We start from the raw sequence: 22,948 nt of genomic DNA on the forward strand, positions 1-22,948 counted from the left end.
CCCCATCAAGAAGAGAAAAATGCAAACCTGAACAAGGAACCCGAACAATTCCACGTATCAACATGTCCATCCCCCAAATCCAAAAGCCTCAAATACCTCATTCACCCCGCGCCCAGCCATGGTTCCTTACAAAGAAATCCGCCTCCACTTGCGGATCAAAAAAGTATTTTCCCTCAAACGTCACTCTTAGCTGTGCTGGGGACACCATCCCAAACCGGACTCTGCTTTTATACAGCGCAGGCTTGGCTTTGTTGAACTTCTTTGCCACCTCCGCTCCCACATCCTAGTAAAAATTGATGGTGTGTCCTTCCCATTTGTAATCACGATGCTCCCTTGCCCATCTCAGAAGCTCTGAAACGCCATGATTACTGCTCGCGTTGGTTCGCTGGCCCGAGGCGTCTGTCGGAGTGTCTGGTGGGCTGCGTCCAGCTTGGGCAAGGGGGGGGGTGCGGGGTGGTTGAGACCAGCCCTCCCCCGCCATCTTCCCAAATAGCTCCGCAAAATACTATGCGAGAGTTGGGCCTTCCATCCCCTCTGGCAACCCCACAATTCGGATATTTCTGTCTCCTTGAACAATTCTCCAAATCATTCACCTTGACCTTCAGCGCTTTATTCGGATCAACTATCAGAGACCTCTCCACTGCCACAGAGGCAATCTGGTCACCACGCTTCGAAAGAACCACCTCCATGATTTGTATCCTGGCTCCATGTGCCTTTACCGTTTCATTGGTCCTCTCCAATGCCAAACAGATGGGAGCCAAGAATCTTCCATCGATTTGCAGAGGTCTCCCAACATAACTCGCCAGTGTTTGTCCAATTCTGCCGCCAAGGTGCTATCTCAGGCGATATTGTAATGGCCAGAGTCCAATAGGCTGTCTCCGCTATTTGTTTCACCGACAAGGTCCGAGCGGCCCCCGACTCAGCCGTTTTCCCCTGGGTTCCTTGGGCATTTCACCAATGTAGGTACCCATTAAATATGTGGGTTTGTAAATGAAAATAGCCCCTGATACTAAGCGAAAAGGCCTAAAAGTGCAGTACCCGAGTCTGAGCCACCTCGTGCATGTCTTCCCCCTACATAACGCTATCGAATGTCCCAGCCCAGCCTTCTCAAGCTTGCGGCTCGCCTGAGGTGTGGGGACCCTCAGGTTAAATCGCCACCAGCCAGCTCTCTCTCAAAGAGGAGAGCAGTCTATGGTCCTCCGGGACTGTGGCAATATTTGCATTTATTTTTTAATCACCTTGTCGAAAAAATATCAATTAGCCTCAGTTTGGCATTTTTAAATGGCCCCTAGCCTCAACAGGAATTTTAGAGGAGAGAATTCCAGATTTCCATTTTCTTTTTTGTGAGGAATGCTTCCGGACATCAACAGTCCAGCTCAGTTTGAGGTTGTGCCCCCTTGTCCTCTGTAAAATTCTTAAATCATCTTCAACACTTCAAAATAGGGAATATAAGGTTAGTCTATGTAACCTCTGCTCGTAATTCCACTCTTTTAGCCCCTGTATCATTCTATTGAATCTGTACTTCCTGGGGTTTGGCACCCAGGGTTGAACACAGAACTACAGAGGAGAATTTAAACTAGTAATCCAGAGATGGGGGGCGCGATTCAGCGACCCCGTTATGCCCGGAGTGGAGCTGGGCAGTGCCAGACGGACATTCTGGCAGTTCCTCCGAGGCACCAGCAGGGTGAAAGGCTGATCGTGCCAAGGTTGGTATTGCGAGGGGTCAGACCCGGCGGGGAGTGGGGGGTTGGGTGGACGTTCGCGGGGGCCTCCCAAGTTGGTGAGGCAGTGAAGGGGGCTAACAAAAGGGAGGAGGGCCTGAATAAGGGGGAGGAGATTGGGGCTGCCAGGCAAAATGTTGCCCCCATCTGCGAGAAGCCTTTTGGAAATGCCTCTAAGCGTGGCCTCGGCGAGGAGATACTCCCCGAGGCCAAGAACAAAAGGCAAAGTGGCGATGGTTCCCCGCGCTGCAGCCGCCTAGAAACACCTCACTGAATGTGCCCTTTAACCTCTGCCCATTAAATCGCGCCCATGTGTTCAAGGTCTACCGTGTTGGTGTTGTGTTGCAGTTCACTCAGAAAACCTGCGTTGCTGTGGCAACGTGCACTTTTACATGCATGTTGTATCTGAAGCTAGAGATAGTGATGGTGGCGGGGGAGGTGATGGCGGAGTGGAAATGTCGCAGGACTAGTAATCCAGATGCTCAGGTTAATGCTCTTGAAACATGGATTCATGCCCTATTATGGGAAATTAAATTGAAAGTTAGTCTCAGTCATGGTGTCACGGAAATATCATCAATTGTTGTAAAAACCCATCTGCAGTTTCTTTAGATAAGGAAATCTGCCGTCCTTACCCGGTCCAGACCCACAACAACATGGTTGAATTTTACTGCTCTCCGAAATGGCCCAGCAAGTCACTCTGATCAAGGGCAATGAAGGAGGGGCAATAAATGCCATCCCAGCCAGCGATGCACACGTCCCACTGATGAATAAGACAACAAATGTATCAAAATTGAAGTCTTTGATTGAGCTGTTGGTAGCCAGTTTCTGTTGGGGGATGACGTAGCCACTATCTTAGTGATATTAGTGGGATCCTGCTGTGCAAAAATCAACAGCTGCGTTTCATACATTTCAACACTTCAAAAAGCATTCATCGGGTGCAAAGTGCTTCTGGATGCCCTGAGGCAGTGAAAGGCTCTATAAATGCACCACCTTTCTTTTTATTGCTTGCGTGCGGGGGAAATAGCTGACCGATTCATTGCTGCCTCTTTGCAGTTCAAAACCATAAACAAGGGAAAGAAGACGAATATCATTGACTCGATGCTCCGCATGCTTGAGCAGTACTCCAGCAACCTCGAGGATTTAATACGCGAGCGGACAGACGAACTAGAAGTAGAGAAGCAGAAAACCGAGAAGCTTCTGTCACAGATGTTACCTCCGTGAGTAAATAAAATATTAGCCCGAAGCGCAACCCAAGGTTTCTCATTGACCTTCCCAGTGGAGGGGTAGTGGTAGTGCGGGGGGTGAGGTCATCATGTGTGCCGCTCGTGTCAACCTTTCTATAAAGGTTCAGAAATTATAACCTTGTACAGGTGAGCATTTGAAGCCATTTCATTACCAAATCTTCTTCTGCTACCCCCACCACAATATTCCGTCAAACAGTCCCTTCACCCACTGACCTCAACAACCTTGTTCCGTTGTAAGCCAGTGGCTGCCCAGTGATTTCTCTCTTCCTTTGTCCTCTGGTGAGTTTTCCGATGAGCTTATTCTGTTTATCCAGTGTAGCTGCTGACACCTCAGTCCCTACACTGAGCTAGCCAGAGGTAAAGAGGAGGAGGAGGGGGGGAGAGAGAGTGGGGGGGGGGGGGGGGGGGTGGGGGGGGAAGCAGATAATTGGTCAGATGACATTTCTTTTGACTATCTTCAGCCTAGAATGGGATCGATTTGGGAAGAATGCAGGAAACCAGAGCAAGAAACTGGATTAAGCACGTCTTAAAATCACGAGTTCGCCACATGCGAGTAATCATGGGAGCACACTTTTAAAAAATGATTGGTTCACAGGGTGTGGGTATCACAGGCTGGGCCAGCATTTATTGGCCATTCCAAATTGCATTTGAGAAAGTGGTGGTGAGCTGGCCTTCTTGAACTGAATGGCTTGCCAGGCCATTTCCATTAAGAGTCAACCACATTGCTGTTGGTCTGGAGTTACATATAGACCAGACCGGGTAAGGGTAGCCGATTTCCTTCCCTAAAGAATGTTGGAATCCCAACTGTACTGGAGGAGGCCATCAGCCCATTGATCTATGCCTATTCACTGCAGCGCAGACCAATCCGTCCCAACCTCTGTCGCTGTACGTTTATTTCCCTCAAGTGTCCATTGAATTTCCGTTTGTAACATTCATCGTTTACTCATCCGGGTGGGCAACATGGTCAAGGCTCACAACTCATCTTTTTAACAATCTCTCACATCCTGGGTTCAGGAATAGCCCATTAACACGTGAAGATATTTTAATGGGGAAGATTCCTGTTTATCACACCATCAGGCCTCACTGTAATAATAAATTATTTGGGATTAGCATTTCCAACTAATATTGGGGCATGCCCAGGCACAGTGGTTGCATAGCTCAGTGGAGTGTATACATTAGTTACAATTATATAGCAGTTCAATCTGTTGGCCCTAATCCTTTAAATCTTGGATAGATGCATTTCATTGTGTGACTAATTTCTGAAAATCATTCATTACAAACAGCCTATTTGAATGACCTCTTTTGTGCTTTTATATGTTGGCTTCTTACACGTTGAATGTGTTCTTGCTAATGGACTGCTTACCTGGTCATTACCACATTAATGAATCAAAGGTTTTTATGGAAATTACATAGCCCCCTGGGCACCATTACAGATACAGGCTTCTTATTCCAGATTTAATTCATTGAATTTAAATTCCTCAGCCGTTATGGTGGGATTGGAGGCCGCTCCCAGCCCCCTATTCTCCCGCCCCCCCGGGGGCTAGGAGCGGCGCCGCGTCATTTACGCGAGCCGTGCCTTAGCGACGTGTAAAAGCGGCGCCGCATAAATGACGCGGCCGGCGCCGCGTAAATGACGTCATCCGCGTATGCGCGGTTGCCGTCCTCGCCGCGGCCGCCCCGCAAGAAGATGTCGGATGGATCTTGTGGGGCGGCGGAGGAAAGGAGGTCCTCCTTCACAGAGGCCGGCCCGCCGATCGGTAGGCACAGATCGCGGGCCAGACCCCTTTTGAAGCCCCCCCAGTGCAGGAACCGCCCCCCCATCCCCCACAGGCCACCCCCCCACCCCCCCCCCCCAGCGTTCCCACGCTGTTCCCGCCGACACCAACCAGGTGTGGACGACGCCGGCGGGAACCTGTCATGTTGGGCAGGCCGCTCGGCCCATCTGGGCCGGAGAATCACTGCTCGCCCATTACAAACGGCAAGCGGCGATTCTCCCAGCGGCCAGCCGTGATTCTCGCCGTGCCGGTTTGGGGGGGCGGGAGAATCGCGTGCGAGTGCCAGGGCGGCGTGGCGGGACACGCGTGGCACCCGGGCGATTCTGCTGCCAGCGTGGGGGGGGGGGGGTGGGAGATTTCCGCCCACTGACTCTCAGGGCTGGATTCACCAATAATGGGGCTATGTCCCCACGCCAGTGTGAAAAGCGGCACCAACCACTCCAGCGTCAACGGTCCCCGATAATGAGGAATGCTCCCCTTCCTCGGGGGCTAGGTCAGCGCTGGAGAGGTCCCCTCAGCTCCAGCCGGCGCAGAACGGCCAGCGCGAGTTCGCGCATGTGCGGAACGGCCAGCGCGAGTTCGCGCATGCGCGTGGGTTCCCTTCTCCGTGACTGGCCCCGCCCGGGCAATATGGCGGAGCCCGACAGGGGCACGGCGCAGAAGAAAATAGGCCCCCACGGAACCAGCCTGCCCGCCAATCGATAGGCCCCGATCGCAGGCTAGGACACAGTGGGCCCCCTCCCCCTCCCTGGGGTCGGATCCCCCCTCCCCCCCCCCTCCAGGACGGCCCACCGCAGACTCACCTTCCAGGTCCCGCCGTGTGGGACCTGAGTAACCCACGCCGGCGGGACTCGGCCGAACGTGGCGGCCACTCGGCCCATCGGGGCCCGGAGAATCCCCGGGGGCGGGGGGGGGTCTGCTTTCAATGGCCCCCAACCGCCACAGCGGGAATCCCGCGGGGCTCAAGAACCGGCAGGAGAGAATCGGGAAGCCAGCGGCGGGGCTGGATTCTCGCGTCCCCCTGGGGATTCTCCGACCCCGTGCGGGTGGGAGAATCCCGGCCTCAGACTTCCGGGAGAGAGAGTGAAGGCTGAAGTAGAGTGCATCGGAGAGATCTAGAGAGGATAGAGTACAGTTAGAGTTAGAGTGTAGAGACTAGTGTTAGTAGAGGGGAGATTACTATAATTATTGTTTACTACAGGAGTAAGTGGTCGAGCTTAATTTAAGCAGTGTAAATAAATGTTAGCTTAGCTTCTGTGGGCTTTGTGAACACGACGACACCCATCCTGAAAACAGCATCGCGAAGAACACCACAGGCTATTGCCTCAGTTGAATGATTTCGACCAAAACCAGCGGCGAAATCCTCCAGAAACGGCGCGATGTCCGCCGACTGGCGCCCAAAACGGTGCAAATCAGTCGGGCATCGCGCCGCCCCAAAGGTGCGGAATGCTCCGCATCTTTGGGGGCCGAGCCCCAACCTTAAGGGGCAAGGCCGGCACTGGACGAATTTCCGCCAAGCCAGCTGGCGGAAAAGGCCTTTGGTGCCCCGCCAGCTGGCGCGGAAATGACATCTCCGGGCGGCGCATGCGCGGGAGCATCAGCGGTCGTTGACGGCATTCCCGCAAATGCGCAGTGGAGGGAGTCTCTTCCGCCTCCGGCATGGTGGAGACCGTGGCGAAGGCGGAAGGGAAAGAGTGCCCCCATGGCACAGGCCCGCCCGCGGATCGGTGGGCCCCGATCGCGGGCCAGGCCACCGTGGGGGCACCCCCTGGGGCCAGATCGCCCCGCGCCCCCCCCCCCAGGACCCCGGAGCCCGCCCGCGCCGCCTTATCCCGCCGGTAAGAGAGGTGGTTTAATCTACGCCGGCGAGACAGGCATTTTAGCGGCGGGACTTCGGCCCATCCGGGCCGGAGAATCGCAGGGAGGGGGGGGGGCCCGCCAACCGGCGTGGCGCGATTCCCGCCCCCGCCGAATATCCGGTGGTGGAGAATTCGGCAACCAGCGGGGGCGGGATTCACGCCAGCCCCCAGCGATTCTCCGACCTGGCGGGGGGTCGGAGAATCTCGCCCCAGGGGTGTAAAAATCAGGCTGCGCCGGTTTCTGAGCAGGGTGCGCTCGAACACAGAGGCTGTCCTGAAACTGGTTTTCGGGCCTAAGTTTCTTTCAGGACAAGCTTCCTGCCCCTTTCACCCCACCTTCGGCTGGGAACTCACCTGTACAGGAAGGATTCTCTTCAGGCCTCTGAGAAATGTCCTTGGGAAAGCTTCGTAGAACCTCTGGCACAGACAATTCGGTCAATCGTTCGGTGTTTTAGAGCCTCCTCTCACATCAGCCCACCCTATCTGCTTATCCACTATTCTTTTCTCCCTTGTGTGGTTTTTTTCATCAAACTTCCCCGATATAATGATGACATTGGTTTCAGTTTCTCAGTGTGAAAGCACCACAAAATTAGGCGGCGGTGATGCAGTGGTATTTTCACTGGACTAGTAACCCAGAGACACATGGTACTGCTCTGGGAATCTAGGTTCGAATCCCACCACAGCCATTGTTGAAATCTGAATTTTTAAAAATAGAATAAATCTGGAGTTAAAAGTCCAACGATGACCATGAAACCATTGCCGATTGTCGTAAAATCCTATCTGGTTCACTCATGACCTTTAGGGAAGGGAATCTGCCGTCCTTACCCGGTCTGGCATACACGTGACTCCAGACCCACAGCAATGCGGTTGACTCCTAAATGCTCCTAGGTGCTCTCTGAAATGGCCACTGTGTTCAAGGGCAGTCAGGGATTGTCAATAAACCTGGCCTAGCCAGTAATGCCCACACCCCATGAATTAATAAAACTTGCGGTAAAACTAGTGATGGGTTTGACCAGGAACATCTAAGGGTACAAATTGTCTCTCACCGTCCTGTTTTAATTTCCCCCGCTTGCTTTCCCTTCCAGATCTGTTGCCGAAGCATTGAAAATGGGCGGGAATGTGGAACCCGAATATTTTGACCAGGTGACGGTCTACTTTAGTGACATTGTTGGCTTCACAACCATATCAGCGTTGAGTGAGCCTATACAGGTCATTGACCTCTTGAATGACCTCTACACTTTGTTCGATGCTGTTTTAGGCAATCATGATGTTTACAAGGTAAGGGTTCATTTAGCCACAGTCTATATGTGAATGTCAATGTAGTAACGGATTACAGATTAAAGTAACCATGTCAGTCCTTTCTCCTGTAGGGATTAAGTCGTGGCTCTGATACCCACTGTTAACACGCTTACACTTGCTTTAAGTCAACAGGTTCATGGGGTGGGATTTTCCACACCCCTGCGGCGTGTTTTGTGGTGATTTGTGATTTTCCACACCCCGGCGGTGGAATGTTCCGGCCTCACCCCTGTCAACGGGGTTTCCTGCTGTTTGCATCTTCTGCCGCCGGGGAGTCCATTGGCGAGACCGGAAGATTCCGCTGGTGTGAATGGCTGTAAAAGTCTGCCGATGGAGTGCAAGGTCCACTTTAGGCCCGTCAGCAGAGGCTCTATGTTGATACTCCCAGCGCAGTATTGAGGAGGTGTAGTGCTGTCAGAAGCACCAGCTTCTGGATGGGGCATTTAACCAAGACCCAGCCACCCTCTCAGACAGATGCCAAAGATCTCCAGTTGCTATTTTGAAAGAGCGAAGGGTGTTCTTCCCCAGTAACCGGGCTGATATTTATTCCTTAACAAACACCACTAAAATTTATGTTTCATGCATTACATTAATGGCTACACTTCCAAAGTACTTCATTTGGAGTCATTGAGCACAGAAAAGGCCCTTCAGCCCATCACATCTGCCTCAGTCAAAAACAACCACCTAACTATTCTAATCCTATTTTCCAGCACTTGACTGCCTTGGCATCATCGCAAGCGCACATCTAAATAATACTTCTTAAATGTTCTGAGGGTCTCTGCCTCCACCACCCTTTCAGGCAGCGAGTTCCAGACTCCCACCACCCTCTGGGTTAAACAGTTTTTCCTCACCTCCCCTCTAAACCTCCTGCCCCTGACCTTAAATCTGTGCTCCCTGATTATTGACCCCTCCACCAAGGGGAAAAGTTTCTTCCTGTCTACTCTATCTGTGCCCCTCATAATTTTATACATCTCAATCATGTCCCCCCTCAGTCTCCTCTGCCCCAAGGAAAACAACCCCAGTCTATCCAATCTCTCTTCGTAACTAAAACTCTCCAGCCCAGGCAAAATCTCCTCTGCACCTGTAAAGTGCTTTGGGACATTCTAAGAGTGTGCAAGATTGCAATAAGAATGTATGTTTTCCTTCTTTAAGCTTTTCACGGAATTGGTCCATTGTCTCCCCCAAGCCCCTTCTACCCACAAACGTTTGCCACAGATTCTAAAGTCACAGGAAAGTATATTTCTGAGGAGACCCTCTTGCCAATCTTTAGTACTTTCTTTTAAAAAAAATATATTTATTCAAATTTTCAACAAACCCCCCCCCCCCCAACAAAAAGAAAGAAACAAGAACACAACAATCAGAAATTATACATTGGATTTCCCCCATATACAATAACCCCCCATATAACATTTAAAAACACAAATAGGGAAAAAAAACACCTTCACCCAAACGCCACCCCAAAAGAACCCCCCCCCACCTCCGCCCTTGGACTGCTGCTGCTGCTGACCTCCTCCTAACGCTCCGCGAGATAGTCTAGGGACGGTTGCCACCGCCTGGAGAACCCTTGCACAGACCCTCGCAAGGCAAACTTTATCCTCTCCAACTTGATGAACCCTGCCATGTCATTTATCCAGGCTTCCACACTGGGGGGCTTTGCGTCCTTCCACATGAGCAAGATCCTCCGCCGGGCTACCAGGGACGCAAAGGCCAGAATACCGGCCTCTTTCGCCTCCTGCACTCCCGGCTCGTCCGATACCCCAAATGATGCCAATCCCCAGCTCAGCTTGACCCGGGCGTTCACCACTTTGGACATAGTACTCGCAAAACCCCTCCAAAACCCATCCAGCGCCGGGCACGACCAGAACGTATGGACGTGATTTGCCGGGCTCCCCGAGCACCTCCCACATCTGTCCTCCACCCCAAAGAACCTTCTCAACCTCGCCCCTGTCATATGCGCTCTGTGAGTAACTTTGAACTGTATTAGGCTGAGCCTGGCGCAAGAGGAGGAAGAATTAACCCTACCCAGGGCATCAGCCCACAGACCCTCATCTATCTCCTCCCCAAGCTCCTCCTCCCACTTGCCCTTTAACTCCTCCACCGAGGCTTCCTCCTCTTCCTTCAGCTCCTGGTAGCCAATCTTTAGTACTTTTGATGAAAAAGCTGTGCAATCTCTTGCAAAGTGGTGCTTGCTGCCTTGTGGTCAAAAGAGAGACTCTTGGCTGGATTCTCCGTCCGCGGGATCCTCTATTTTGCCAGCAGCGCACTCACGCCTGCAGATTTCCTGACAGCGTGGGGGTGGCCACAACGGGAAACGCCATTGGTCGGATGCCGGGACGGAGAATCCCGCTGCTGGAGGGGACGCGCCGCACCAGGAAACGTGTACAGCGGGAGCGAGAATCCCACCTCTGTACGTTCTCCTTGGACATTTACCTCCATTGAACCTTCTTCTGCCCAAACAGCCTGTTCGACATATCGAGCCGGCTTTGGTATCTCTTTCTATTTATGAGCCCTGTTGCTCTAATCTCACTGTCTTCCCCACCTCCCCATGCCCTTCAATCCTCATATTTTCCAGCCACACTCAAATGCGAAGTATGATTGTTTTAAATCGCCCTTTTCTTTTTGCCTGTAATTCGTTTTAATGATTATCTGAAAATCGGTCCTCACGTGAACATTTCACAAACCAACAGGGACAATTTATCAATCAGCTTGAAGGTCACTACTTCAACCTTCTCACCTTGAGTGAAGAATGGAAATCCCTAACTGCTTAAGTCTCTTCATAGTTTCATCTACAGCTCCCTGGTCATAACCGAGCAAAACCTGGACTGCAACTTTTCCATTGCTGTCATATCTTTCCTGAAGCCATTGCTTCCTTGCTGAGGATATTGCTGCGGGGACATCTCAATATCTCATCTATTCCTCACACCTGATCCTTGATGCCGAGTGTTAGTGTCAATCAGTCGTGGTGAGCATTACACTCAATCTGAAGCTGCCCTCAGCTGAAGTCCAAGAAGGGTTGATGGATAATGATCAGGAATGGGAGGTTTTCCCAAATATTTCGCTCTCTAGCCTAATTAGGGGCACCAAAGTCAATTGTAGAGATCAGGGGCGGGATTCTGCTGTAATCGGCGGGGCGGGCAACTCCGGTGGGAAGGAGTGGCGTGAACCTTTCCGGCGTCGGGCCGCCCCATAGGTGCGAAATCCTCCGCACCTTCAGGGGCTAGGCCGGCCCCGGAGTGGTTTGCGCCGCGCCGGCCGGCGGGGAAGGGGCTTGGCACCACGCCAACAGGAGCCAAAGGGCCTCCGCCGGCCGGCGCAAGTTGGCGCATGCGCGGGAGCGCCAGCATGTGCTGGCGTCATCCCAGCGCATGCGCAGAGGGCTTCATCACCGAACCGGCCATGGCGGACCGCTACAGCCGCCGGTGCAGAAGAATAGACTGCCCCCCGGGGAACAGGCCCACCCGCGGATCAGTGGGCCCCGATCGCGGGCTAGGCCACCGTGGGGGCACCTTCCAGGGCCAGATCTCCCCGCGCCCTCCCGAGAACCGCCGGGGGGGGCAGCTGCTAGCGGCCGCCGACTGGCGCAGCGTGATTCCTGCCCCCGCCAAATCTCCAGCGCCAGAGAATTCGGCAACCGGCGGGGCCGGGATTCACGCCGCCCCCCCCCCCCCCCCCCCCGGCGATTCTCCGACCCGGTGGGGGGGGTTGGAGAATCCCCATATAACTCAGCAAAGGCGAGAGAGTGAACCTTGGGTCTAGAAACATAGAAAGATTGAAACATGTGCAGCACAGAAGGAGGCCATTTGCCACATCAACATAGGAACATAGAACTTGGAAGCAGGAGTAGGCCCTTCGAACTTGCTCCATCATTTGATAAAATCATGGCTGATCCGGGCCCAAACCATCTTCAGCTGCTTCATCAATGGCCTTCCCTCTATCATAAGGTTAGACGTGGGGATGTTCGCTGATGATCGCACAATGTTCAGCGTCATTCGCCACTCCTCAGACACTGAAGCAGTCCACGTATAAATGCAGCAAGACCTGGATAATATCCGGGTTTGGGCTGACAAGTGGGAAGTGACATCCACATAGCACAAATGCCAGGCAATGACCATCTCCAACAAGAGAGGACCTAACCATCACCCCTTGACATTCATTAGCATTACCATCACTGAAACCCCCACCATCAACATCCTGAGAGGTGAGTAGCGACTTTAAAACCACTCACCTTTACAGGAGCAGCCCTTTGGATTTCGGCGGCAGCGGTGCGCAGGGGCCTTCTGGGAGGTGAGTACTTACTTTAAAAAGCCTTGCCTTTACAGGAGCAGCCCTTTGGATTTCGGCGGCAGCGGTGCGCAGGGGCCCTCTGGGAGGTGAGTAGCGACTTTAAAACCACTTACCTTTACAGGAGCAGCCCTTTGGATTTCGGCGGCAGCGGTGCGCAGGGGCCTTCTGGGAGGTGAGTAGCGACTTTAAAACCATTTACCTTTACAGGAGCAGCCCTTTGGATTTCGGCGGCAGCGGTGCGCAGGGGCCCTCTGGGAGGTGAGTACTTACTTTAACAAGCCTTACCTGGTCCCGTGTCTGTTCTTCTTTTCTGTTTTATTTGTTTTTATATAAGGCGGGAACCGGAAGTTCGACCCGCGGACCTCTGGGAAGTCCCCCCCCCCCCCCCCCAACCAATAAATTCTGGTGGAGAGGAAACCCGAGACACTACACGTGTAGTGTCTCCCACCCGCCCTCCTCCTCTAACCTAATAATAAGACCCATTGGTGTAAGGTAAGTGCCATATTATATTATTATATTATTAGCATTGTGCAGGTAAAGGTTCGGAGGTGGAGGAGCAGTCTCTGTCAGCGAGAGAACCTGAGAACATCTAAGACACTCAGAAGGTAAGAAGGTAAGTAAGTGACTTTTACTTATTTTTACTTTTATACCTTTTTTCAAATTGTGTGTGTCGGGGGGAAACTGAAGTGACATCACAGAAAAGCTGTGGCCAGAGTGGCTGGCTGGGATTCTACCCTAAATTTAAAAAAATTTGAGTATTTGGTAACTAATTAAACATAATAACTGAATTATAATTTAGAGGGATATCTAAGCCAGAGATCGGAGAGTATTATAGTTAGCTATCGCATTTCTATTAGAAATCTAGTGCTAGGAAACAGATAGTTGACAGTAACTTTGAAATTTTTATAAAAATATTTTTTTTAAAAAAGACAAATTTTAATTTTAATTAATTGACGCAATGTCAGTTAGAGGGGTGCTGTGCTCTGACTGTGAGATGTGGCAGGTCCGGGAGGCTTCCAGCGTCCCGGATGGCTTCATCTGCAGAAAGTGCACCCAACTGGAGCTCCTCACAGACCGCATGGTTCGGTTGGAGCAGCAATTGGATGCACTTAGGAGCATGCAGGTGGCGGAAAGCGTCATAGATCGCAGTTATGTAAATGTGGTCACACCCAAGGTGCAGGCAGAGAAATGGGTGACCACCAGAAAGGGCAGGCAGTCAGTGCAGGAATCCCCTGTGGTTGTCCCCCTCTCGAACAGATATACCCCTTTGGATACTGTTGGGGGGGATAGCCTATCAGGGGAAAACAGCAGCAGCCAGAGCAGTGGCACCACGGCTGGCTCTGATGTTCAGAAGGGAGGGTCAAAGCGCAGAAGAGTAATAGTAATAGGGGACTCTATAGTCAGGGGTACAGATAGGCGCTTCTGTGGACGTGAAAGAGACTCCAGGATGGTATGTTGCCTCCCTGGTGCCAGGGTCCAGGATGTCTCCGAACGGGTAGAGGGAATCCTGAAGGGGGAGGGCAAACAGGCAGAGGTCGTTGTACATATTGGTACTAACAACATAGGCAGGAAGGAGCATGAGGTCCTGCAGCAGGAGTTCAGGGAGCTAGGCAGAAAGTTAAAAGACAGGACCTCGAGGGTTGTAATCTCGGGATTACTCCCTGTGCCACGTGCCAGTGAGGCTAGAAATAAGAAGATAGAACAGATAAACACGTGGCTAAACAGCTGGTGTAGGAGGGAGGGTTTCCATTATCTGGACCACTGGGAGCTCTTCCGGGGCAGGTGTGACCTGTATAAGAAGGACGGGTTGCATCTAAACCGGAGAGGCATAAATATCCTGGTCGCGAGGTTTGCTAGTGTCACACGGGAGGGTTTAAACTAGTATGGCAGGGGGGTGGGCACGGGAGCAATAGGTCAGAAGGTGAGAGCATTGAGGGAGAACTAGGGAATAGGGACAGTGTGGCTCTGAGGCAGAACAGACGGGGAGAAGTTGCTGAACACAGCGGGTCTGGTGGCCTGAAGTGCATATGTTTTAATGCAAGGAGCATTACGGGTAAGGCAGATGAACTTAGAGCTTGGATTAGTACTTGGAACTATGATGTTGTTGCCATTACAGAGACCTGGTTGAGGGAAGGGCAGGATTGGCAGCTAAACGTTCCAGGATTTAGATGTTTCAGGCGGGATAGAGGGGGATGTAAAAGGGGAGGCGGAGTTGCGCTACTTGTTCGGGAGAATATCACAGCTGTACTGCGAGAGGACACCTCAGAGGGCAGTGAGGCTATATGGGTAGAGATCAGGAATAAGAAGGGTGCAGTCACAATGTTGGGGGTATACTACAGGCCTCCCAACAGCCAGCGGGAGATAGAGGAGCAGATAGGTAGACAGATTTTGGAAAAGAGTAAAAACAACAGGGCTGTGGTGATGGGAGACTTCAACTTCCCCAATATTGACTGGGACTCACTTAGTGCCAGGGGCTTAGACGGGGCGGAGTTTGTAAGGAGCATCCAGGAGGGCTTCTTAAAACAATATGTGGACAGTCCAACTAGGGAAGGGGCGGTACTGGACCTGGTATTGGGGAATGAGCCCGGCCAGGTGGTAGAAGTTTCAGTAGGGGAGCATTTCGGGAACAGTGACCACAATTCAGTAAGTTTTAAAGTGCTGGTGGACAAGGATAAGAGTGGTCCTTAGGATGAATGTGCTAAATTGGGGGAAGGCTAATTATAACAATATTAGGCAGGAACTGAAGAACATAGATTGGGGGCAGATGTTTGAGGGCAAATCAACATCTGACATGTGGGAGGCTTTCAAGTGGCAGTTGAAAGGAATACAGGACCGGCCTGTTCCTGTGAGGAAGAAAGATAAATACGGCAATTTTCGGGAACCTTGGATGACGAGTGATATTGTAGGCCTCGTCAAAAAGAAAAAGGAGGCATTTGTCAGGGCTAAAAGGCTGGGAACAGACGAAGCCTGCGTGGAATATAAGGAAAGTAGGAAGGGACTTAAGCAAGGAGTCAGGAGGGCTAGAAGGGGTCACGAAAAGTCATTGGCAAATAGGGTTAAGGAAAATCCCAAGGCTTTTTACACGTACATAAAAAGCAAGAGGGTAGCCAGGGAAAGGGTTGGCCCACTGAAGGATAGGCAAGGGAATCTATGTGTGGAGCCAGAGGAAATGGGCGAGGTACTAAATGAATACTTTGCATCAGTATTCACCAAAGAGAAGGAATTGGTAGATGTTGAGTCTGGAGAAGGGGGTGGAGATAGCCTGGGTCACATTGTGATCCAAAAAGACGAGGTGTTGGGTGTCTTAAAAAATATTAAGGTAGATAAGTCCCCAGGGCCTGATGGGATCTACCCAGAATACTGAAGGAGGCTGGAGAGGAAATTGCTGAGGCCTTGACAGAAATCTTTGGATCATCGCTGTCTTCAGGGGATGTCCCGGAGGACTGGAGAATAGCCAATGTTGTTCCTCTGTTTAAGAAGGGTAGCAAGGATAGTCCCGGGAACTACAGGCCGGTGAGCCTTACTTCAGTGGTAGGGAAATTACTGGAGAGAATTCTTCGAGACAGGATCTACTCCCATTTGGAAGCAAATGGAAGTATTAGTGAGAGGCAGCACGGTTTTGTGAAGGGGAGGTCGTGTCTCACTAACTTGATAGAGTTTTTCGAGGAGGTCACTAAGATGATTGATGCAGGTAGGGCAGTAGATGTTGTCTATATGGACTTCAGGAAGGCCTTTGACAAGGTCCCTCATGGTAGACTAGTACAAAAGGTGAAGTCACACGGGATCAGGGGTGAGCTGGCAAGGTGGATACAGAACTGGCTAGGCCATAGAAGGCAGAGAGTAGCAATGGAGGGATGCTTTTCTAATTGGAGGGCTGTGACCAGTGGTGTTCCACAGGGATCAGTGCTGGGACCTTTGCTCTTTGCAGTATATATAAATGATTTGGAGGAAAAAGTAACTGGTCTGATTAGTAAGTTTGCAGACGACACAAAGGTTGGTGGAATTGCGGATAGTGATGAGGACTGTCGGAGGATACAGCAGGATTTAGATTGTCTGGAGACTTGGGCGGAGAGATGGCAGATGGAGTTTAATCCGGACAAATGTGAGGTAATGCATTTTGGAAGGTCTAATGCAGGTAGGGAATATACAGTGAATGGTAGAACCCTCAAGAGTATTGAAAGTCAAAGAGATCTAGGAGTACAGGTCCACAGGTCATTGAAAGGGGCAACACAGGTGGAGAAGGTAGTCAAGAAGGCATACGGCATGCTTGCCTTCATTGGCCGGGGCATTGAGTATAAGAATTGGCAAGTCATGTTGCAGCTGTATAGAACCTTAGTTAGGCCACACTTGGAGTATAGTGTTCAATTCTGGTCGCCACACTACCAGAAGGATGTGGAGGCTTTAGAGAGGGTGCAGAAGAGATTTACCAGAATGTTGCCTGGTATGGAGGGCATTAGGTATGAGGAGCAATTGAATAAACTCGGTTTGTTCTCACTGGAACGAAGGAGGTTGAGGGGAGACCTGATAGAGGTATACAAAATTATGAGGGGCATAGACAGAGTGGATAGTCATAGGCTTTTCCCCAGGGTAGAGGGGTCAATTACTAGGGGGCATAGGTTTAAGGTGAGAGGGGCAAGGTTTAGAGTAGATGTATGAGGCAAGTTTTTTACGCAGAGGGTAGTGGGTGCCTGGAACTCGCTACCGGAGGAGGTGGTGGAAGCAGGGACGATAGGGACATTTAAGGGGCATCTTGACAAATATATGAATAGGATGGGAATAGAAGGATACGGACCCAGGAAGTGTAGAAGATTGTCGTTTAGTCGGGCAGCATGGTCGGCACGGGCTTGGAGGGCCGAAGGGCCTGTTCCTGTGCTGTACATTTCTTTGTTCTTTGTTTTTGTTCTTTGGTGTTACCATTGACCAGAAACTGAATTGGACTAGCCATATTAATACTGAGGCTAAAAGAGCAGGTTAGAGGCCGGGAATCATACAGCGAGTAACTCATGTCCTAACCCCCCCCCCAAAGCCTGTGCACCATCTACAAGGCACAAGTCAGGGGTGTGATGGAATATTCTCCACTTACCTGGATGAGTGCAGTTCCAACAACACTCAAGAAGCTCGACACCATCAGGCATTAGGTTCCAGATGCCCACCATTCTCTGGGTGAAAAACATATCCTTCAAATCCTTCGACCAGTTCTTTGGCCATTGACCTCCCTGCAAAGTGGAAAAGGTCCTTCCTATGCACTCCACCTTGGCCGCTCATCGTTTTATATCTCTCAATTAGTCGTGAGCTCCAGAGGATTGTGAGGATTGAGCCACAATTCACTTTGATTCCTTTAGGTTGAAACCATTGGTGATGCCTACATGGTGGCGTCCGGGCTCCCAAAGAGAAATGGCAATAAGCACGCTGCCGAGATCGCCAACATGTCCCTGGATATTCTCAGCTCAGTCGGCACCTTCAAAATGAGACACATGCCCGATGTCCCCATCAAGATAAGAATCGGGATGCATTCAGGTGAGAGCCTTGGAGCGGGGGTATTGACACCTGCTGAGTTACCCCTGTTTGAAATGAATGAGCTGCTAGGAGAGACTTTGACACTGTTGAATTTAGGAATCCCAGCAGAAGCAGATCGAACGCGAATCATCATCAATGTTGATTTATGCCCTCTCTCCCAACTCCAACTTCTGCTTAAATTTACATCGGGGGGGGTGGGGGCAGTTAAGGACAATAAGGACATGCACTCCTCAGCCTGTGCGGTCCCCTGCAAACATTTAATTAATTAATTGAGTTCCAGGGACAGCAAGATGGCACAGTGCTTCGCACTGCTCCCTCAAGGCGCTGAGGACCCGGGTTCGATCCCAGCCCCGGATCACTGTCCGTGTGGAATTTGCACATTCTCCCCGTATCTGCATGGGTTTCCTCCGGGTGCTCCGGTTTCCTCCCACAAGTCCCGAAAGATGTGCTGTTAGGTGAATTGGACACTCTGAATTCTCCCTCTGTGTACCCGAACAGGCGCCGGAATGTGGCGACACGGGGATTTTCACAGTAACCTCATTGCAGTATTAATGTAAGCCTACTTGTTGATGTGTTGGGTGTTCTGGATCACAAACAGGTCACCAATACTGGAAGTGGTGCAACTCTATTTTATTATAAGGTTAACTATATTAACATACTTGAACTGTGGGTAAATACAATACCAGCTTTAACTGTTGACCCTTGCCTAGTCCTAACCAGGTGATGCACTCAGCACATGGTGAATGTCTGTGTTGCAGGCTGTGAGCTCTGTGCTCCGAGCTGGCTGCTACTAGAATGAGCGGGAACTCTCCTGTCCCCTGTCTTTATAGTGCGTGTGCTCTCACTGGTGATTGGCTGCAGTGTTGTGTATGCTGATTGGTCCCACTGCATGTCCGTCAGTGTCTGTGTGTGTGTCTGCACCATAATATACTGGTGTATATTATGACATCCCTCCTTTTATAGAAAGAACATGTGCCTGCGTGACAATAAATATCGTGTAGTGAATGTACCTGACTATGTGTGTGCGTGTTATTTACATGACTATGTACATGAGGCTAATCTATTTACACGGGAAGGTGCCTGATGCAGAGAAATAGGGTGTCACACCAACAACAAAATGAACATTAGATACAAACCACTGGAATGATGAAACAGGATAACAGAACAGATCAAAGAGTCCAACATTGTAAAACTCATAAGTCAAGTCTCTGAGGTGGGCGATGAATTCAGGTTGACCGCCTCAAGGGTGGGTCAGGAGCCACCGGCTGAGGAACGGGCTGGGCCACGGCAGAGTGAGAAGGATGCAGAGTATTCGGAATCTCCACATAGTCCAGGTTGGGGACAACAGGAGGGCGTGGCACCAGTGGAGGATCAAGTAGCGAGCGTGGAATGAGACGAAGGGCACGCCGATTGCGGCGGCGAATGGAACCATCTGGCAGACGAACCAGGAACGAGCGGGGAGACACCTGCCGAAGAACCACAGCAGTTGCAGACCAGCCACCCTCTGGAAGATGGATGCGGACGTTGTCATCCGGCGCCAGAGCAGGGAGATCAGTCGCCCGAGCATCATGCGCCGCCTTGTGTTGTGCACAAGACTGTTGCATCCGCTGATGGACCGGAACGTGGTCGAAGTCTGGAATGAGAATGGACGGCACCGTGGTCCTGAGGGTGCGACCCATGAGCAGCTGGGCTGGCGACAGGCCCGTGGAGAGTGGGGCCGAACGATAGGCCAGCAAGGCGAGGTAGAAATCGGATCCTGCATCGGCAGCCTTGCAGAGGAGCCGTTTGACGATGTGGACGCCCTTTTCCGCTTTGCCATTGGATTGGGGGTGCAGGGGTCACATGCACAAAGTTGTACCTGCTGGCAAAGTTGGACCATTCCTGGCTCGCGAAGCAGGGGCCATTGTCCGACATCACAATGAGTGGGATGACGTGACGAGCAAAGGTCTCCTTGCAGGCACGGATGACCGCCGATGATGTGGTGTCGTGCAGGCGTACGACCTCCGGGTAGTTCGAAAAATAGTCTACAATCAGAACATAGTCCCTGCCAAGCGCATGGAACAGGTCGACGCCTACCTTAGACCAAGGGGACGTGACCAACTCATGGGGCTGTAGGGTCTCACGTGGTTGGGCCGGCTGGAACCGCTGACAGGTGGGGCAGTTGAGCACTGTGTTGGCGATGTCCTCATTGATGCCGGGCCAGTACACAGCCTCTCGGACCCTCCGTCGGCACTTCTCTACGCCAAGATGGCCCTCGTGTAGCTGTTCCAAAACGAGCTGGCGCATGCTGTGCGGGACCACGATGTGTTCCAGCTTCAGGAGGACACCATCGACTACCGCCAGATCGTCTCTGATATTGTAGAACTGCGGGCATTGGCCCTTGAGCCAGCCGTCCGTCATGTGGCGCATGACACGCTGTAGTAGGGAGTCAGCCGCAGTCTCGCGGCGAATGTGAATAAGGCGTTCACCCGTGGCCGGCAGATTGGAGGCCGTGAAGGCCACATGGGCGTCAACCTGGCAGACAAACCCCTCTGGGTCACACGGGGTGTTGACTGCCCTGGACAGAGCATCGGCTATGATCAGGTCCTTGCCCGGGGTGTATAGGAGCTGGAAATCGTACCGCCGGAGTTTAAGCAGAATGCGCTGGAGGTGAGGGGTCATATCATTCAGGTCTTTTTGTATAATGTTGACCAGCGGACGATGGTCGGTCTCGACAGTGAATTGGGGGAGGCCGTACATGTAATCATGAAATTTGTCGACCCCAGTCAACAGGCCCAGGCACTCCTTTTCGATCTGCGCGTAGCGCTGTTCCGTGGGGGTCATGGCACGTGACGCATATGCAACGGGGGCCCATGGTGAGGCCTCATCGCGTTGCAGGAGCACCGCCCCAATGCCGGATTGGCTGGCATCCGTTGAAATTTTTGTTACCTTCGTGGGATCAATAAATGCCAATACCGGGGCCGTGGTAAGCTTGGTCTTAAGCTCCTCCCATTCGCGCTCGTGGGCAGGAAGCCATTGGAAGTCTGTTGTCTTCCTGACCAGGTTCCGGAGAGCTGTGGTATGGGAGGTGAGGTTGGGGATGAATTTCCCCAGGAAGTTGACCATGCCCAAAAATCGGAGGACCGTCTTCTTATCCGCTGGCTTCTGCATGGCCGTGATGGCTGCCACCTTGTCCGCATCCGGCCGCACACCCAACCGGGAGATGTGGTCCCCTAGGAACTTGAGTTCCGTCTGGCCGAAGGAACATTTGGCTCTGTTGAGGCGAAGGTCTTGGTCCCGTATTCGCTTGAAAACGCGCTGGAGGCGACTGAAATGCTCCTGCGGGGTGGTGGACCAAATGATGATGTCGTCAACATAGACGCGCACACCCTCAATGCCCTCCATCATTTGCTCCATGATCCGGTGGAATACTTCTGATGCCGATATAATCCCAAACGGCATCCTGTTGTAGCAGTATCTGCCAAACGGGGTATGAAAGGTACACAGCTTTCTGCTGGACCTGTCTAGTTGAATTTGCCAGAATCCTTTCGAGGCGTCAAGTTTGGTGAAGATGTTGGCCCGAGCCATCTCGCACGTGATCGTCTCGCGCTTGGGGATAGGGTAATGCTCCCTCATTATGTTGCGATTCAGGTCCTTTGGGTCAATGCAGATCCGGAGCTCGCCGGAAGGCTTCTTTACGCACATCATGGAACTGACCCAGTCGGTTGGTTCCGTCACTCTGGAGATCACTCCTTGGTCCTGGAGGTCCTGCAGCTGCTGCTTGAGGTGGTCCTTGAGGGGTGCTGGGACTCTGCGAGGTGCATGAACCACAGGTGTGGCTTATTTGAGCAGGATTTTGTAAGTGTATGGAAGCGTGCCCATGCCTTCGAAAACGTTGCGGTGCTGGTCGATGATGGCATTGAGTTGCGCCCTGAAGTCCGCATCCTGGAAGGCAGACGTCTCCTCTGGAGAGAGGGAGTGTACTCGTTGAACGAGGTTTAGGAGTTTGCACGCCTGTGCACCTAGCAGAGAGTCCTTCAAGGAACCCACGATCTCGAAGGGAAGGATGGCTTTTCGCGAGTTGTGCGTCACTTCGAGTTGGCATGAACCAGTAGCAGGAATGACAAGCGCGGGAGGCCACGAAAAGCGCGCAAAATGTCCGCCCACATCCGGGCTGCAGCCTTGGAGGTGTTCAATTGTTTGGACCCATTCCGCCTCGTGGGGACCTTGCTGCACCGTTTCAGCCGTCTGTATGTGGGAGTACCGGCTGGTGGCATTTTCATGTAGGACACAGGCCTCGATGGCAGTCACGAGGATGAGTTGCTTAATTTTGAGGAGCTGCTGATGCAGGGGGTCCGACAGAACACCAAATACGATCTGGTCGCGTATCATGGAGTCGGAGGTGGGCCCGTAGCTGCAGGACTGCGCAAGGATGCGGAGGTGTGTTAAAAAGGATTAGAAAGGCTCGTCCTTCCCCTGCAAGCGCTGCTGGAACAGGTATCTTTCAAAGCTTTCATTGACCTCTCTGCTGAAGTGGGTATCGAATTTGAGGAGAACCATCTTGTACTTTGTCTTGTCCGCGTCGTCTGCGAATGTGAGGGAGTTGAAGATGTGGATGGCGTGTTGCCTGGCCGTGGAGAGGAGCAGAGCTATCTTCCTGGTGTCCGAGGCGTTCTCCCTGTCCGTGGCTTCAAGGAAGAGCTGGAAGCGTTGTTTAAAAATCTTCCAATTGACCCCGAGATTGCCGGCGATGCGGAGCGGCGGCGGCGGGTTGATGTTCTCCATACTTCAGGATGCCGGAATGCTGATTACCTACAGGTGGGTCTCAGAAGTGCTAGTTTGCAACCACTCCTTGTACCATGATGTGTTGGGTGTTCTGGATCACAAACAGGTCACCAACACCGGAAGTGGTGCAACTCTATTTCATTATAAGGTTAACTATATTAACATACTTGAACTGTGGGTAAATGCAATACCAGCTTTAACTGTTGACCCTTGCCTAGTCCTAACCAGGTGATGCACTCAGCACATGGTGAATGTCTGTGTTGCAGGCTGTGAGCTCTGTGCTCCGAGCTCGCTGCTACTAGAATGAGCGGGAACTCTCCTGTCCCCTGTCTTTATAGTGCGTGTGCTCTCACTGGTGATTGGCTGCGGGGTTGTGTATGCTGATTGGTCCCACTGCCTGTCCATCAGTGTGTGTATGTGTGTCTGCACCATGATATACTAGTGTATATTATGACACTTGTGACACTAATAAAGATTATTATTATTAA

General features: G+C 51.8%; 1 protein-coding gene across 1 annotated transcript in view; it reads left to right on the top strand.

Moving 5' to 3' along the window:
• gucy2f (guanylate cyclase 2F, retinal) overlaps positions 1 to 22,948 on the top strand; it is a 109,907-nt gene that overhangs the window by 69,906 nt on the left and 17,053 nt on the right. The window contains exons 13-15 of the mRNA XM_072477395.1: positions 2,775 to 2,938; positions 7,685 to 7,877; positions 17,522 to 17,696. Of these exons, the coding sequence (XP_072333496.1) occupies positions 2,775 to 2,938; positions 7,685 to 7,877; positions 17,522 to 17,696 (532 nt within the window). The remainder of the gene's footprint in view (positions 1 to 2,774; positions 2,939 to 7,684; positions 7,878 to 17,521; positions 17,697 to 22,948) is intronic.

This window comes from Scyliorhinus torazame, chromosome 15 (genome assembly GCF_047496885.1).
Source record: "Scyliorhinus torazame isolate Kashiwa2021f chromosome 15, sScyTor2.1, whole genome shotgun sequence".
NCBI classification, from domain to species: domain Eukaryota; kingdom Metazoa; phylum Chordata; class Chondrichthyes; order Carcharhiniformes; family Scyliorhinidae; genus Scyliorhinus; species Scyliorhinus torazame.